The sequence below is a fragment of the Nicotiana attenuata genome, unplaced genomic scaffold, assembly GCF_001879085.1.
Source record: "Nicotiana attenuata strain UT unplaced genomic scaffold, NIATTr2, whole genome shotgun sequence".
Taxonomy (NCBI): domain Eukaryota; kingdom Viridiplantae; phylum Streptophyta; class Magnoliopsida; order Solanales; family Solanaceae; genus Nicotiana; species Nicotiana attenuata.
The window spans coordinates 267,052-286,151 of NW_017671348.1; the positions used below are offsets into that span (position 1 = coordinate 267,052).

General features: G+C 36.3%; 3 protein-coding genes across 3 annotated transcripts; all 3 read left to right on the forward strand.

Moving 5' to 3' along the window:
- Nucleotides 1-7,525: 7,525 nt before the first annotated feature.
- On the forward strand, nucleotides 7,526-10,425 carry LOC109207723 (GDSL esterase/lipase At4g16230-like). Its single transcript, XM_019370703.1, has 5 exons — nucleotides 7,526-8,262; nucleotides 8,374-8,501; nucleotides 9,008-9,253; nucleotides 9,339-9,594; nucleotides 10,058-10,425. Exons 1-5 carry the CDS (start codon nucleotides 8,028-8,030, stop codon nucleotides 10,282-10,284), a joined length of 1,092 nt encoding a protein of 363 aa, XP_019226248.1. The 5' UTR covers nucleotides 7,526-8,027; the 3' UTR covers nucleotides 10,285-10,425.
- A 4,841-nt stretch (nucleotides 10,426-15,266) lies between these two features.
- LOC109207725 (proteoglycan 4-like) lies at nucleotides 15,267-16,368 on the forward strand. Its single transcript, XM_019370704.1, has one exon. The coding sequence runs from the start codon at nucleotides 15,325-15,327 to the stop codon at nucleotides 16,072-16,074; it is 750 nt and encodes a 249-aa protein (XP_019226249.1). The 5' UTR covers nucleotides 15,267-15,324; the 3' UTR covers nucleotides 16,075-16,368.
- Nucleotides 16,369-18,197: 1,829 nt separating this feature from the next.
- Nucleotides 18,198-19,100, forward strand: LOC109207716 (vegetative cell wall protein gp1-like). The gene has a single exon (XM_019370690.1). The coding sequence runs from the start codon at nucleotides 18,198-18,200 to the stop codon at nucleotides 19,098-19,100; it is 903 nt and encodes a 300-aa protein (XP_019226235.1).

Sequence of the window (19,100 nt, forward strand, 5' to 3'; positions counted from 1 at the left end):
TTTTATGTTAAAAAGATTCGTTTGATCATTTTGCAAAAGTTCACAAAAATATTAGTGCTTAGCACGTTAAATTTTTGTGAACTTTTGCAAAATGATCTAACGAATCTTTTTAACATAAAATTAGAAACATAAGACTTAACTATTTACTAAAAAGTAATCGTTTATAAAGATATAACAAGGTACAGTTGATAGAGTGCATGACTCAAAATTATAAAAAGAAGAAGATGAAATTGGACTCATTATCGGAGATGCTAGGAATATGGATGTCACTAAGAATTTATAATTTTGGAATATGGATGTCAATAATAATTGCTACAGATCTAAAATATGTCGTCTAGATCTGCACCTTTATATTTTTCCAATTGAATATAAGACGTTAATCTCCTTGATAATGTTCGACACCCTTATCTCGCAAACATACAGCTTGTTTGGTCAAATCCTCACAGGGGCGGCTCAATAAGTTTGGTGGCCTAAAGCCAAACTTTAACGTGAGGCCCTTTTAAAACAATCATATATATTTTTAGTTGAAGTAGATTTTTCTAACTTTTTGAGAATAAAATTACTTAAAGTTTTTCGCATAAACCATTTAATCTCTCATGTGCGGTATGATCTTAAGTAATAGAACATGATTCAAGAAGTTGATAACTTTGTATTAAAAGAATTTTTTGATGTTTCAATATTCTTAAATTCTTGTTGCAATGAAGAAAACCTTAGGAAAAAAAAAAAGAGTTTAAAAGTGTGTTACATATTTTCTAATGACTAATGTAATCCTTTTTTTATATAAAATATTTTACGTTTCTACTTTGAAATACTTAATATTTTCTTCAGAAGATTTGGGGCCTCACGAGAAGAGTTGTGGTGGGATGGATAGCATATCTCCTTCTTTAATCGGAAGTATTCGGCTTCAGTATTTGGAACGAAAAAATCCCATATAAGGAATAGTTCCCACTTTAATGGATTTTACATGGTACAAATTTGAGTTAATCAATGTCCCAAATTAAATATCGGAAATCAAATAAGAATTGGGAAATAAAAATTTGGGCCCCCAAAAATTGTGTGGCCTAAAGCCACCGCTTTAGTGGCTTTACCCTCTGGCCGCCCTTGAATCCTCATAATTTATTTCTTTTTCTTGGGTTAAATTATAATTTCTATAGTACTTTTTTAATTAAAGAAATAGATAATTTACATTTTGTTTGTGAAAAAAATACATTTTGTCAGTTAACTGACTCCGTTTGTGTTTTCTAAAATAAACTTGAGAGTATATACTTTTCAAAAGGATTTCAAAAAAGAAAAACCTCTTAAATTATCCAGAGTTTATGTATTCTTGGTGAAAGTAAAAAAGGAAGCACGATAACTTGTGAAATTGCACTAATGAAATTACAAAGCTGGAACAAATATTGACTAAGATGATTGAGGACTTCTATTGTCATTGTTTCTTTATTTGTTGAGTTAGTTAATGATCAATGCTCGTCATTTTTAGGAACTCACATTTTTTTAACTTTTATTTTATAACTCAAACGTTATTTGTTAATATAATACGTACTATTTATGTAAATTTTCACAAATATATATTTATTAAGACAAGGTACACGCGCAACGCGCATCCTAATACTAGTTTATCTAAAAAAAACGTGCCATGTAGCACTACACATTGCTAATTAACTAGCCTATAGCCCACCTAAACTATCACTTTTTTGTTAGTTACCTATTTAAACTATCTGGTGTCTCCGAAATCCCCCTGAACTATATTCCCTTTATATATTAAAACCCTATTTTGGAATCTTAAAGGTGGGTCTGTCTAACTATATTAACTTATGGTTTGTACAAAGTATTTTATATAGTTTATTCCAGATGTATTACTCTCGGATGACTAATTAATTCTAGGAATTTAGACCAAAATAATATCTAACGTACTGTGTTAATTTTATGTTCAATTGTGATTGTGCTTTATGCTAGACTCCAATTGAATAAGTCCTTATTAATATTCACTTTGCAACACATAAAAATATAAATAAAAGGCATGTAGTGTTGCATTTCTTAAAAATCATCTTATATTACATAAAAAAACTATACAAAATAAAATTTTACAAATAAAAAATTAATTGGCTAGTAATTACATTCTCTTATTCCAGATTACACAAAGAAGGTTCAAGAGAACTTTATTCTCTACAAAGTGATGAGTTTAATAAGAAGATTTTAGTGTTCTTTCAACAGTATGTGTAAGGCATAAAAGAAGACTAAAACAAGAAATAGAATAAATTATTTTAAAGGAAACAAGAGAGGGAGACCCATATGGAGAACTGAAGAAAAAAGGTTAAAAAGATGAATAAGAAGGTGCAAAATAAAAAAGAAATGTGAAAAAAATAAGGAAGAATGGTGAAAAAATGAGGAACAAAGGTGGATATAACTGAAATAAGGAGAATATTCATAAAATAAATAAATTTGAAAGAGAGTTAGGCTAATTAGCTATTATATTTTGTAGGTGGGCCATTTTGATGGGGTTTTTCAAGGGAAACTTACACAAATGTCCCAAATAAGTCGGGTGAAATTCAAAAATAACCAGATTACAACTGGTCGTTCAAAAATAGCCCAGTTTCAAAAGTAATCGATATTTAGCCACTTTTCATGTAAAGATAAATCTGAGCGAAAACACTGTTCAAAACCCGAAAAATACGCCAGCATATTATGCTGGAGTTCCAGCATAAGTATACTTGAACTCCAGCATATTATACTGGAGTTCCAAGATAAGTATACTGGAACTCCAGCATAATATGATGGAGTTCCAGCATAAGTACACTAGAACTCTAGTATAATATACTGGAGTTCCAGCAAGTATACCGGTCCAGCATAATATACTGGAGTTTGGAGCACCGATGCTCTAGTCTCCAGTATATTATACTGGAGCCAGCAAAGTATACCAGTCCAGCATAATATGCTGGAGTTCATACACAGGTACACCGAACTCCAGTATATTATGCTGGACCGGTCTCTGTTGCAGCAAAATAGTGGCTATTTTTCATTGACTTGGTAAACGCTGGCTATTTTTGAATGACCAGTCCGAAAACTGGTTATACCGTGCTATTTTAACAAATAAGTCTCAACTTACCAACCTCTAGCCATTAGTCATAGACTTACCAAAACTAGCCAAGCACATATAAAAATTGAAAAATCAAATAAATAAGGTTCTTTTTCTCAAAGAATCACATGCAAAATTCTCTTTCCATATTTTTAAACGTGATTAGAAAAATTAGATGCAAGACAGAAAGGAAATTTCATGAACGAGGTAGCAAATAAGGTGATGAAATATCAAAAAATAATATATACAATATTTTAAAAATCTAAGCAAAAAAGAAAAATTTTCAATGGGTATAGTTGAAATTCATTGAAAACATATAGATAAGTCAATATACAAAATTTGAGGAAGATTGGAGGTGATTTGGACTAATTTTGTATCAATAATTGTAATTCAAAAAATTGTTCTGCGACACATGTATCAAACATGTATCACGCATGTATCTCACACACAGATATACATGTGATACACAATTGATACAAATATGATACATATGTGATACGCAAATGATGCGCCGTATGATACACATATCATTTTTTTCAGGTTTAGTTTTTACTTCAAATTTTTAATTCAAACCACCTCAAAACTTCACCAAATCATCCCAAAACTGAGATTCAAGCTCCTTAAGATGTACCCAATCTATTTCAATAACACCCATTTAAAAGAAAGCAAAAATTTGGCATTTTTTTTCCGCTACAAATAGCTAATTGGCTAATGTTAGTAATATTTTATAAATTGGCCAATTTTCGTAATGATCTACTTATAAATGGACATAGCTGGTAGTTTCCCTTGTTTCAACTGTCACACTACACATGTTATGCCAGTTAAGTAATGATGGGGTTAAAATATGAAGGGTAATATAGTTTAGGGGGGTACCGAATAATTTAAATAGAAAACTGATAAAAACATGATAGTTTAAGGGGTTTTCGAGTATTAGCTCTTAAATTTAGGGTTAGATAAATGTGAACAAAAAGTATAATGATGATCAAATAGATACTTTCACCAATTTGCGAAAGTGATAATGTGAAGCTCTACTTGAAATGAACATTAGGCATTGTTTGACCAAAAAATGTTAAGCCTTTTCTTAAACTAATTAATGAAGAAAATAGAGGATAAATCTTAACCAAGGATAACTAACTCTAGATCTAAGCACATCGGGTAAGAGAATCAAATATAATCAAACTTATAAATTTCCGGTATCATATAAAATATCAAATATAGATGATAGGCTTACATTCTTGACATATCACCCTGTAATGTGGTGATAATAACGGAAAAGATGGAATGTTATTGGCAGTAACAAGATCTAGTTTCCTTGATTCAACAATCACGGTTACAGAGATTTGTATTTGTTATCTAAGGGTTTTCTTGGTCTTCTGTTCTTCTCTTTTCTCCTGGAGAGGAAGCCCCCCCCCCTTTTTCTTGTCTTCTTACCTCCTATATTTATTATCAATATTCCCTTTTGTCCATCGGTCCTTAACCAGAATTCCTTCATCCCTTGATTGTCCCTCACGTCGGCTCCCTCAAATACCACGATATTTACTTCACCATACAAGCTTTTTGATGGCTCGATCTCGGCAGCGGCCGAGGTATTCGTTGTTATTACACCCTGTGGATACGACCACGGCGTAGTTGACCTCTTACCATTTCTGTTAGCGCTAATCCACGTATGGTCAGATTTTGACCCATACTTGTTTGACCAAAAAGTGTTAAGCCTTTTGTTAAACTAATTAATGAAGAAAATAGAGGATACATCTTAGCCAAGGATAATTAACTCTAGATCTAAGCACATCAGGTAAGAGAATCAGATATAATCAAACTTACTACCGCTGTTCCAATTTATGTGGACTTGTTTGACTGGGCACGGAGTTTAAGAAAAAATGAAGACTTTTGGAATTGCAAGTCAAAAAGGGGCCCAAAGTATTTGCGTGGTTATAAAAGCTTCTCATTAAGGGTAGAATTGTAAGTTTAAGCTAAATTGTTACCAAATTTAGAAAGGGGTCATTCTTTTTGGAACGGACCAAAAGAAAATAGGTTCACATAAACTGGAACAGAGGGAGTATAAATTTTCTGCCATCATATAAAATATAATATATAAATGATAGGCTTACATTCTTGACATATCATCCCGTAATGTGGTGATAATAACGGAAAAGATGGAATGCTATTGGCAGTAACGAGATCTAGTTTCCTTATCGGTATTCCCTTTTGTCTATCGGTCCTTAACCAAAATGCCTTCATCCCTTGATTGTCCCTCATGTCGGCTCTCTCAAATACCACAATATTTACTTCACCATACATGCTTTTTGATGGCTCAATCTCGGCAGCGGCCGAGGTATTCGCTGTTATTATACCCCGTGGGTACGACCACGGCGACCTCTTACCATTTCTGTTAGTGCTAATCCACGTATCGTCAGATACTTGTTTGACCAAATAGTGTTAAGCTTTTTGTTAAACTAATTAATGAAGAAAATGGAGGATAAATCTTATCCAAGGATAATTAACTCTAGATCTAAGCACATCAGGTAAGAGAATCAGATACAATCAAAATTATAAATTTTCCGGTATCATATAAAATATCAAATATAGATGATAGGCTTATATTCTTGACATATCATCCCGTAATGAGGTGATAATAACGGAAAAGATGGAATGCTATTGGCAGTAACGAGATCTAGTTTCCTTGATTCAACAATCACGATTACAAAGATTTATATTTGCTATCTAAGAGTTTTCTTGGTCTTCTGTTATTCCCCTTTCTCCCGAAGAGGAAGCCCCCTTTTTCTTGTCTTCTTACCTCCTATATATATTATCAGTTTTTCTTTTTGTCCATCAGTCATACAGGATTTTGGATGGCTCGATCTCGGCAGCGGCCGAGGTATTCATTGTTATTACACCCTGTGGGTATGACCACGGCGTAGTTGACCTCTTACCATTTCTGTTAGCGCTATCCACGTATGGTCAGATTTTGACCCATACAGGGATATGCCTCAGAGATTCACACCAAGGGGAACTGCAGTTTTCTTTTAAGATTTTCAAGATTCTGTTAATACTCTCTTCGGTTCACAATAAGTGACCAATTTACTTTTGGCACGCCCATTAAGAAAATACTAAATTCTATACAAAAATACCTAGTATGACTAAACTACCCTTAATTAAATATTTAATGTGAGGAGTAAGAAAATTTTTAAGGGATATGTACATAAGGGTAATTTTGTAAAAACAAATTGAATTCTTTCTTGATTATATAAATGGACACTTATTTTAGACCAAAATAAAAAAGCAAATTGGTCACTTATTGTGGACTGGAGGGAGTAATTCGTAAAAATTGCATGGGGCGCCCTATTTGGTCGCCCCCATTTAACATATACCCATTTTTTTTAAAAGTTTTAACTTGTACCCACTTTTAAAACAATTTCAGCCCCCTTTCTCCTCCTCCTTCTCCTCCTTCGTTTTCTTAACATATTTTTAGTAAGATAACACAGGTTAGCATCTGGTCTTCATTTTTGATGTAATCTTTTTTTCTTTGAATCAAATAAATTGATCTGTGGGGTTAAAGTAATAGTTTCACTTTATATCACTTAGACTTTATGATTATTTTATTTATTTCCACTGAAGGCACCTTTTTCTAATGTAATTACTGATCTGCTCCATAAAAACGTTCAGAAAGAAGAAAAAAATGAAGATCCAATATAGTGATTGTATGGGTCAAAAAACTATATAAGCTTTTTCAAAAAATTCAGCTTATATAGTGCTGAAATATTTACAAATGAACTAAATAACTTCAGCATCTTCTGCTGAAGTTTTTGAAAAAGCTTATCCAGGACAAAAAGACTTCAGCTTATTTAGTGCTGAAATTTTTACAAATGAACTAAAGCATCTTCTGCTGAAGTTTTTGAAAAAGCTTATCCAAGACAAAAAAACTTTAGCGTATTTAGTATTGAAGTTGTTACAAATAAACTAAATAACTTTAGCATCACCAAAACTGAGCTACTAGAATGCTTAAGTTCAGCAATTACACACAAAAACTTCAGCACACTTGGTTGAGCAATTTTTGCTACTTCAGGCCCGTCTACTAGAATGCTAAGTTTTGCGTGATAGCCTTTGCTACTTCAGCCCCCTATGCTGAAGTTACGCGAAAAAGTGGGTACGCTTGCAATTTTTTTTGCAAAGCGGGCACAAGTTAAAACGTGACCCAAAAAGCGGGTATAAATGCAAATGCCCCGAGTAATTCTATGAATAAAAACATGAGTCGGTGTCAACTTGGTGGAATTTGTAAGTTAAAAGTATTAAGTACTATCCATACTGTAAAATTAAGTGACTGCATTCAATTGCACGTACTGTGCCATCCAATTGGTTCAGAATCTGAAGGTTGGCAGTTGCATAATTTATTTTCTTACCACCAACAAAAGTTATAAAATTTTGAACTTGGACAGAAATCCCCTAGTAGGAGAGTAATATTTATTGGTTCTGTTTCTCTTTTGGCGATTGCATTCTGGCTCAAGATTGGCTCCAACATATCAGAAATTTCTCTGATTGGTAGTGCTGATTCTGCTAGGCATTTAATGAGTTCTTCTCCACCAACTTTCACACTATGCTTGTTATATCTATTTCAAGCTCCGTTTTCTATACTTTTATCATATTGTTGAGTTAAGCCTAGCTGTGAGGGATTTCTAGCCCATCCTAATTTCATAGGTTTAGTTATAATATATGAGCTATAAACTGTTCTTCTTTTAATTGTTTGCTGGCCCATCCTAATAAGTAATATAGTGACTATAGTTATGTCCACTGAAATTGTGAGCTAAAAGCTTATTTGCTTTTAATTCTCTACAATTTTGCCTCTTTCTATTGGTGTGTGTGTCCTTGATTTGCCTTGTTGGTCCATTTAACAGAACTTGCTTTCTCCTACTGAAAGAAGCCTCAACATTCTTAGCTTTATCTCTAGGTGTTTGAGATGGGAAATCCATCATATTATAGGTTGGCGATTTTGGTAGTTTTGCTTCAGAACTTGACCATCTGTTTGGCAGAAAATGTCCCTGCTAATTTTGTCTTTGGAGATTCATTGGTTGATGTGGGTAACAATAACTATATTGCTTCTCTTTCAAAAGCAAATTTCTACCCAAATGGTATTGATTTTGGTGCCCCAACAGGAAGATATACAAATGGAAGAACTATAGTGGACATTTTAGGCAAGTTTAATCTTGCTCAAAATCTCTCCCTTTATTTAGTATTATTATTATTATTATTATTTTTTTTTTCTTCTTCTTATTTTGGATGATTTTATTTGAATGGATTTGCAGGTGAGGAACTGGGATTTAATTTGACTCCTCCATACTTAGCTCCAACAACATCTGGTCCAGTGGTTCTGCAAGGTGTCAATTATGCTTCTGGAGGAGGAGGCATTCTTAATGAATCTGGCCAAATTTTTGTAAGTCCTTAATTTTCCCCGATTTTATATAGGTTGAATTTTTCGTTATTATTCTCAATGCTTTTGTATACCTCTGTATCTAACACTTGCAAAACGTGGAAAACGTGCGTTTTGAAATGTTAGGCATGTATTGTTTAATTGAGTGGCCGTTTGATTCAAATGATTAGGTGGGTTATTTCGATATAAGGGATTAAATTTATTTGTATTTGATTGAGGTATTATTTATAACCAGTATTATTTTATATCAAAATCTTGGTATAACTTATCTCAACAAGTAGTATGCGATACGAGAATATGTAATTTTTTTTGTTTTGTTCCAATATGTTTTGTGAAGGATGTGCATTGAGTAGTCATAAAATCATGTTAGGTCTGTTATGCCACGAGTATGTCAAGTCAAAAGGAGGATTATGTAACATCAGATGAGAGTGCTCCAAGATTTGTTTTTCTTTTTGTGTGTTTGATTGGATATTGATTAAAATGGGGTTTTTTTTTCTAAATATTGGTAGGGTGGAAGGATCAACATGGATGCTCAATTAGACAATTTTGCAAATACTAGACAGGACATAATCACAAGAATTGGAGAGCCAGCGGCAATAAAGTTGATTGAGAATTCACTCTTCTCAGTAACGATGGGATCAAATGACTTCATCAACAATTATCTCACGCCTGTTGTCTCCACACCTAAGCAACTAACTGTACCTCCAATGAAATTTGTGGGAGCAATGATATCCAAATACAGAATTCAACTAACGGTAAATTATGAATTTATTAAAGTTGACTACTACAAGTGCTATAACACAAAGTAGAATGCTGACATGATGATTCTTGCATATGCAGAGACTTTATAATTTGGGTGCCAGGAAAGTAATAGTGGTGAATGTTGGGCCTATTGGGTGTATCCCCTACCAAAGGGCTATAAATCTATCAGCCGGAGATAAGTGCGTAAATTTCCCAAATGCGCTTGCGCAATTATACAACACCCAATTGAGAGGGCTTGTGAGTGAACTAAGTTCCAAACTTACTGGATCAAAGTTTGTCTATGCAGATGCCTACGGAATCGTCCAAGACATCATTCAGAATTACTCATCTTATGGTGAGTTCTACTATCAAAGATTAATTAGAAACCCATATGTTTTATCGTGTCTTCAATAATATGTGGATCGTGAAATCAGGCCTGCCCTAGGTAAAACACCTACTCGCACCAAGTTCCGGTGCACTAAGCTCCCGCTATGCACGGGGTTCGGGAAGAGCCGGACCATAAGGGTATATCGTATGCAGCCTTACCCTACATTTCTACAAGAGGCTGTTTCCATGGCTCGCACCAAATGAATGCACTTAAAGCTCAAGTAATGTTGTAGCATAGGGCATGACGTGAACGCTAGCTCATTTATTAGTTTGGTGCAGCACGTAGCCCCAACTAGGCCGAAGTGGTTTAATAAGATAACGGAATAGTTTTAGCCAAACTCTAGCCCCATTTCTCCGGGCATATCAAGATATTAGGTCAAATTTTCAAGATTCAGGTAATATAATTTGATGGTGGATATTTTTATATGCAGGATTTGAGAATGCAAATTCAGCCTGCTGTTCTGGTGGTGGAAGATTTGGGGGAATAATTCCATGTGGTCCTTCATCTAAAATATGTGCAAATAGAAGCAAGTATGTGTTCTGGGATCCATACCATCCAGCTGAATCAGCTAATATCATCATAGCAAAACGCCTGCTGGACGGAAACTCTCCTGATATTTGGCCTATGAATGTCAGGCAGCTCCTTGCATCCTCCTAATTTCAAAATGACTACGTTATTTTGTTTCTCTATCTTCATAGGGAATTAAACATTTATACAGAGGAAAGTTCGTCATGCACTGTACTGGTCTACTGCCAAATAAGTAGTGAATGAAATTATTTATGATTTTTCTCTTACATATCTTTTGTATTCTGCTTTCACATAGTACTCGTAATTACTAATAAAGTATAGAAAATGTCTAATGAGAAGGCAAGGCAGTGATCATAAGACCACCAAAATTTTGCATTTGTGATACTTACTAGATCCGGATAGTAGCCTATTGAGCAGTACACGATTTTGCAGACAAATTGTTTTAACTAACTGAGGCCAATGAAATGTTCAAACTTTTGACAATTAGATGAAGGAGATGCCGTGCACACATGAGTAGTCTGTAACGATCCGACTGATTGTTTTGAACATTTGTATTCCGTTCAATGGTTTGAGGTCATGAGTAGCTTCATGTGGTGTATAATGACTTATGTGTATCGTCGTTTTGGTTTTTGAGTGATTCGGGATTGATTTGGAAGGATGATTCTCAATTTGGAAGCTTTAAGTTGAAAGGGTTGACCGAGTTTGAGTTTTGTGAAATTGACCTCGGATAAGAGTTTTTATGGTTCTGTTAGGTCCGGATGGTGATTTTGGACTTGAACATATGCCCGGATTTACATTTAAATATTTCTAGAAGGTTTTGGTACTATTTGGCGAAAGTTGGCAATTTGAAGGTCTAGAAAATTCAAAGGTTTGACCGGGAGTTGACTTCGGAGTTATCAGGCTCGGATTGTTATTTCGGAAGTTGGAATATATTCGTTGTGTCATTTGAAACTTGTGTGCAAAATTTGAGCTGATTTCGAGTTGTTTAGAGGTGTTCGGTGTAAGTTTAGAATTTGGAAAAATCGCCTCTCACCAAGTCTAGGGTTCAAAATATGAAAGAATGAGCTAAAATCCCGAAATTTCAACTCTTAACCCAGTTGCAAATATCGTATTTACGACAAATAGTTCGCAATTGCGACCACAGGTTCGCAACTGCGGGCTCGCAATTACGACTGTTTACCCTTAAAATCGGATAACAATTGAATTTATACGCGATTTTAAGGATACGTGATATAACTTGATACAAATTAAGAAAGCAGATTAATATTGAAATTGATGTTAAGAGAATAAATGCAAACCACACTAATTGAACAGCCTTGGCCTTAGAATTTGATCACCCTCGAACCAAGAAATGCCTCAACTGATGTAAGAACAGAATAACAAGATGATAAGAGCTAGAAATAAAGTGTATTGCCTTTTTGCTGCGTATTACAATGTGTTTTACAAATGATCAAACCTCCCTTTTTATAATAGGGGAGTCCTATTCTTGATAAAATTTTTATAGTAGGGGAGCTCTCCTTGGTAAGAGCTCTTGATGAAATGTCACTCATGCTCTAATCATAGACCCTTTCTATCTGCTTCGATCGAGATTTCCGCCGTGATCTCCAAACGATCCCGGATATTTCGGCCTTCCATTATTTGGCTCGACAAAGTCCCCTCGATCTTGTTCGGTCCTGGAGTCACGAGCTCAACGATTTAACTTCGTGCCTTGATTCGATATAACCCGGGCTCGAGCTCTGACCTGACACGTTTCAGCCTCGGCCGGTTATACAATGGACTAATCCGGTTTCGACCGTATACAGATAGTCCCCTCTTTTTTCGGAGAGAAGATGACGAGAAACGATTTGAACTTCTGAACCCCGTTTCGATAGATCATGACATAAGCGACAAAAGGTTACTGAAACATCCCGTCGGTCCAGTCTCCAAGGCCTTAAATGCGTGTCAGTTGTTGGTCGGCCACTATGGGTTTTGAACCGTCATTAGCAAACTATAAATATCCCAACTTTCATTCATTCAGACTTTATGTTCAAAGCTTCTTCTACTCTTGTTCTTCAAGAATCTCTTCACTCTCCAACTTTTGTACCTAGATTTCTTGAACCTTTTGCAAACCACTAAGTATAACTTCTTAATTTCCTCATCTTCATCTCTGCTTTAAAATGGCGAAAACTTCTAAGACTGTTCCACAAAAGGAGACCACCTCTTCATCACGACCTGCCGGCGACGGGACTGCAGCGGGACCACACCCTGAAGAGTTTGTTCCTGGAGGGTGCTCGACCGGTGCTGATTTCAAGGTCGAAAAAACTTTCTCGGTACCGGGTCGATGCGATCCGGTCTTGAGATATATATGTTCGATCACCGATGATCTTCTCTCCAAGGTCAAAGAGGATTGCAACTGGGCCGATAAGCACGTGGTCGTGCCTTCTCCTGAGGAAGAAATTATTACCCACGTGGAGGATTTTTTAAGTGTTTACACTTACCCCTTCACGTTGGGTCTCTTAGACCCGGTCATTATCGCCTTCTGCAAGAGGTACGCGGTGACCCTCGGTCAAATCCACCCATCTTTCTGGAGGATAGTGATTCTTCTTTGTGATCTAGTGGTGTCACGACCCAACTTGGATCATGACCGGCACTCAAGAGTAAGTGTCCCCAAGTAAGCCTCATCGGTATTTTATAAAAATATCGGACAGAGTTTACCCTATTTTAGGACTATCCAAAAATAATTTCCTGTCTCAAAATCAACAACCAACCATCCTAATATCAAACCAAACAACCAACAACATATCAATTAACCAAAACAATTCTCCACCATTAATAACCAACCCACTAACAACCAAAAATCTTAATTTATCTCCAAATTTGATAAAAAAAAGTGCAATACTCAACATAAGTCCATAATAACGAAGAATACTCATGACACCCATAAAAATGACTATGGAGTGACTCTAAGAGTTCATAAGAAAAGACGATAACAAATAAATAAACTCTTTGCCCACGCGAACAAGTGCGGGGATCACCAGGAATTATCAAATCGTATACTCTAATTAACAAAATTCACGCTCGTGCCAACTGCTGCCTCTGTAAAAAAGAATAGCAGGGAGTGAGTCGCTAGCTCAATGAGTAATAACACTTAACCACAACCGTTTTTTTAATTAGGGACAAGTCAGAAAACATGTCTGTTTAATAATAATCAGAAACTATCATAAAAATAAAATGCCCTCTCACATACGGTAAATATAATCAGTCTATTCATGTACTTCCTGTGACGGAAATCAATTTAACAAATCTATAATAAACACGGTAGACACTGTCTCATAGCAAATCTTTATGTTTGGGAGGTTTCCAAGAAAGTATCATGTAATATATATCACTGTGTGGACCCCTTCGTAAAAGGAGTCAAATATAACTGTAGGTCCCTACTCGAGGGGAAACTGTAACTGTATGCTAGTTCTACCTTCCCACTAGTGAGGGCTATAACTGTAATTGGTAATCTCTAAATACAATGTGCACCAGGTCTAACGAATCCGCCGTTAGCTACGGGATCCTTCAAAGTCTCCTCCCATTTATACTCTTTCTTGTAATTAGTAAATACTCATACAAAAGCATTTTCCAAATAATAAAGGGCATATCATTCCTTATCAAATATTGTAATTTTATTTCGGTAACAGTAAAACATGTCTAGTAACAGTGAGAATACTTCAAATAATTATAACATCTCAAGTAACGGTATAACATATCTAGTAACGGTGAAAACATTTAGATTAATCGGTAAACATCTTAAGTAAACTGTTCGGTATCATATCAAGTAAAGAACTTGTCCCACATGAAATTTTAAAGAATCGGTAATACATTTATTTTCAAAATCATATATAAACCATGCAGGTTATGAACCTGAGAAAATTTGAATCTAAGATTTCTTCACTTGAGGATTCTAAAGATCTCTCAAAAATTTCGGTTAATAATTTAGTCAATGCTTTGCAAGCTGTTGAGCAAAGGAGGGAAATTAGAGATGAAAAAATAACTGAACAAACCTTTGTTGCAAAGATACCAAGAGAATCAACCAGAAAAGTAAAATTTCCACCATGCGGCATCTGCAAGAAAAATAATCATGCTGAGAAGGATTGTTGGTTTAAAAGTAAACTTAGGTGTTTTAACCGTAAAAGGTTTGGACATAAGCAAAAAGATTGCAAGCAAATATGGCACAAGAGGAAGAAGCTCTTCTCTAAAAAGTTGGAGAGAAGTAAAAAAAAACAAAAAAAAACAAAAAAAACAAAAAAAAAATTAGGTGTTGATGACAAAGTGCATCAACTGTTGGTGACAAAGTGCATCAACGTGAGTTGGAGACAGGAGCTTCAACAAAATTAGGTGTTGGTGACAAAGTGCATCAACGGTTGGTGACAAAGTGCATGAACGTGAGTTGGAGACAGGTGCTTCAACAAAAAACTGAGTGTTGGTGACAAAGTGCATCAACTGAGTTGAAGACAGGTGCTTCAACAAAGGATGGAGACATGTGCTTCATCAAAAGTGAAAGTTGGAGAGAAGTGCTCCAACATAACTGCACAGCGGACAAGTCAGACCTATACAACTTTGAATTACGGGAGAATGTTGGAAAACTAATTCAAAGTTGTAGTAGGATACCTTAATTATTTAGGATTTGATTTATTTAATTTATGTCTAAATAGGATTTGTAGTTAGAATAAATATAGGAATAGGCTTTCCTGTTTCTAGTTGAAATAGGTTTCATACTATTATAAATAGGGGTATTGATAGTTTATTCAATGTGTGAAGAAGTGTGGAGGAAATAAAGAAGTGTAGAGATCATTCACAGATTTATAAATAAAATATTTTCCTCCTCTTTCTAAAGAAATAAGAACAGCTAAGCTGGGAATTGTTATCAGGTTGCCAGCATACCAGATGTTTGTGACAGGTTCAGACTATTAGTATGTTAATTAGGTAATCCAATAAATTGACTTTTCAAGGTACCAGACCTGAAGCCAAGTGGATGGGAAGTTCAACTACTTAGGTCCTTACGTAACAAGCAAAATCTTGAAACTACTATTTTGCATGCATTTAAAACCTATATATAGCAATAGACTTAAAGCCAATAGCACATATCTGAGTTTCATTGATTCTATAAACATTCTTCTTTAAGCTTCTAGGATTTGCAGAAAAATGGCTCTCCACTACCAGCTATCCTCCCTCTTACTGCTTGCATTTCTCAACTTGTGCTTCATCCATGGCCCGATAACTGGAGCAACTGCACGTCGTCTTCTAGAGACGCCCCTCCCCGAGATTCCTAAACCAGAGTTCCCTAAAGTTCCAACCTTGCCAAAGCCTGAGATCCCAACTGTGCCGAAACCTGAGCTTCCAACCATACCAAAGCCTGAAATACCAGCTGTCCCAAAGCCTGAGATTCCTATTATGACAAAACCTGAAGTACCAACTGTGCCAAAGCCCGAGCTACCATCCATCCCGAAGCCCGAGTTACCGACTTTACCAAAGCCTGAGATCCCAGCTGTGCCCAAGCCTAAGTTACCAGTGGCCCCAAAGCCTGAGTTCCCAACTGTGCCAAAACCCGAGCTTCCTGCTGTGCCAAAGCCTGAGATCCCAGCAATGCCAAAACCCGAGCTTCCTCCCCTGAAAAAGCCAGAAATCCCAACAGTGCCAAAGACCGAGGTTCCTCCAGCAATGAAAAAGCCTGAAGTTCCAGCTTTGCCAAAGCCTGAGGTACCAATTGTGCCAAAGCCAGAAATCCCCGAACTACCAAAGCCAAAAATCCCGGAGCTACCAAAGCCAAAACTACCAGAGCTTCCAAAGCCCGAAGTCCCAGCTATGCCAAAGCCTGAAATCCCAGAACTGCCTAAACCAAAAGAGATACCTTTTCCTTCACTTTCTCCACCACACAAACCCGCTACTCCTTGAGTAATTACAATACTGTTCACTCTATTCGAAGGCACCCAATCGTGTTTTGAGATTTCCATCTTTGTCTATGAAGTTTGCTGCGTGGGCATGACATGGAGATAGTTTGGCAGAACATATTGGATACTTTCTGCTAGGAGTAGAAATTATGATTCTTTTATAGCATTTGAATTGGATGTACCATGTTTCATTGGATGTATCATGTTTATCGTGTCAGTATACCATATGAGTGTTTTATGTACTTTCAATACAGTGTTTATCTATGTCACTTTTATTTAGTGCCTATCTTTGGCCATATCTGATTTTGCTCAATCCTTTTTTACCCCTACTCCCCTTCGTTTGTTTAAAACCTATTACCACTTTCTTCCTTCACAAAGAGATGGAAAGATGAATTAACATATTTAAGCGCCGGTAGAATAATCTGATCTCAAATACAAGAAATGAACCAAATATTCAAGCATTTGTTGCTTTCTGTTTCATTTATCCTAATGCACATCGGATTCAGTTACCACAATTTTGCATACTCTAAAAGAAACATAAAAAACAATGGGGATACTAGGTTCTTCTCAAGGGGGAGATTGTGCTTGTGGAGCAATTGATAGTTATGGGCATATGAACTAGCTAAAATTTCTCTAACACATTCCTTATTACAAAAAAGCTCTAACACTTTATTGTGCGACCATCTCATCTAACATTCAAGTTAATTTATTCCCCAACATATGGTATTTTTTAATAATAGGTGGTGGTGAGTCTTAAATCTTGGACCTCTGTCTGCTCTAATACATGTTGAATTGTGTGACTATTTCATCTAAATTATAAATTGTTAGGAAGGGTACATTTTCATTTACTTAATCAAATCTTCAATAATCGTGACCTTTAAAGTTGGTATCTTTTTCATTTATCCGGTACTACATACACCAATATACATATTTCTATTTCTTGTAAACAATGAAGTTCCAAACCTTTCTCATGGATTAATGACAAAAGCTGAAGGGGATAGATCACAATTCACGGTAGCTACAATGACTATCTACACTGTACCTTTGAATAGTGCACTCATGGTTGTGGGAAGAATTCTAGATTGGATAATCTAGTCTCTATTAAAATTCGGGAACTTTGGAGCTGAATCTCTTATAATACCCTGTTTATGTATTTGTCTCAATTTACTTGTACTAAAAATTTCATTGTTTCTATGCTGAAAGGCTGAATGTGATATAATTGTCAAGTGCGAGATCCATTTACCAATTGTAAAAGAATCATCTGCTGTATACTTTCAATACAGCGGGCTCATTGTTATTTTACCTGGATCAATAACAATGCTATATGCAATGCAACTATTCATGAGTCTGGATTTGATATGCTATTGTCTTTTCCATTTATTGGAAAATTGTATAAACTGTCAAAAGTGTTTCATTTGAACCTAAAGAATAATCAGATTATGCCAAGTGTACCCCATTATGGTAAGTGTGTGCTCTGTAAAACCAAGTTCCTTTTTCCCTCTGTTTTAATCCGTTAGGCTTGAAGTGTCACTCTTTTGCCTACCTCTGTACTTACAATTCTAATGTAGCTAGTTTAGAAAAAAGAATAATGGGTAATATGTGAATAATGAGGTAAATTAACGATTTCCCTACATCTGGTCATCTATTTCGTCATGTTGCGCCCTCTAATGGTCATATTAACCGTTAAAACATTACTCCCTTTAGCCAGATGGAAAATATGAAGCAATACCTTTCTGTTTGACATTTGTAATTCCTGTCAATTTCCTCAGGTGATAGAGCCATTACGTACATACCGAAATGAAGATTTACAGTAAATGTGAACCGATGACTTTTCTCTTTCTAAAGAAATAAGAACAGCTAAACTGAGAATTGGTATCAGGTTGCCAGCATACCATATATTTGTGACAGGTTCAGACTTTTGATATGTTAATTAGGTAATCCACATTGACTTTTGAGGTACCAGAGCTGAAGCCAAGTGGATGAGAAGTTCAACTACTCAGGTCCTTGAAGCTACTGTTGCATGCATTTTAAAAACCTATATATAGCAATAGACTTAAAGCCAATAGCACACATCCCAGTTTCATTAATTCTACACATTTTCTTTAAGCTTCTAGGATCTGCAGAAAAATGGCTCACCATTACCAGCTATCCTCCCTCTTACTACTTGCATTTCTCAACTTGAGCTTCATGCATGGCCCCATAACTGGTGCAACTGCACGGCGCCTACTAGAGACACCCCTCCCTGAGATTCCTAAACTAGAATTACCAAAAGTTCCAACCTTGCCAAAGCCTGAGATCCCAACTGTGCTGAAACCTGAGATTCCAGCCATACCAAAGCCTGAGATCCCAATTTTGCCGAAACCTGAGCTTCCAACCATCCCAAAGCCTGAAATGCCAGCTGTCCCAAAGCCTGAGATTCCTATTATGCCAAAACCTGAAGTACCAACTGTGCCAAAGCCCGAGCTACCATCCATCCCAAAGCCTGAGTTACCAACTGTCCCAAAGCCAGAGTTACCAACTTTACCAAAGCCTGAAGTACCAACTGTGCCAAAGCCCGAGCTACCAACCATCCGAAAACCTGAGTTACCAACTTTGCCAAAGCCTGAAGTACCAACTGTGCCTAAGCCCGAGCTACCAGCTGCCCCAAAGCCTCCAACTTTCCCAAAGCATGAGATCCCAGCTGTGCCAAAACCCGAGCTTCCCGCTATGCCAAAGCCTGAGATTCCAGCAATGCCAAAACCCGAGCTTCCTCCCTTGAAAAAGCCAGAAATCCCAGCAGTGCCAAAGACTGAGGTTCCTCCGCCTATGAAAAAGCCTGAAGTTCCAGCTTTGCCAAAGCCTGAGATCCCAGCTATGCCAAAGCCAGAAATCCCGGAGCTACCAAAGCCAAAACTCCCAGAGCTTCCAAAGCCTAAAATCCCCGAACTGCCTAAACCAGAATTTCCAGCTATGCCAAAGCCTAAAATCCCCGAACGGCCTAAACTAACTTTTCCTTCACTTTCTCCACCATACAAACCCTCCACTCCTTGA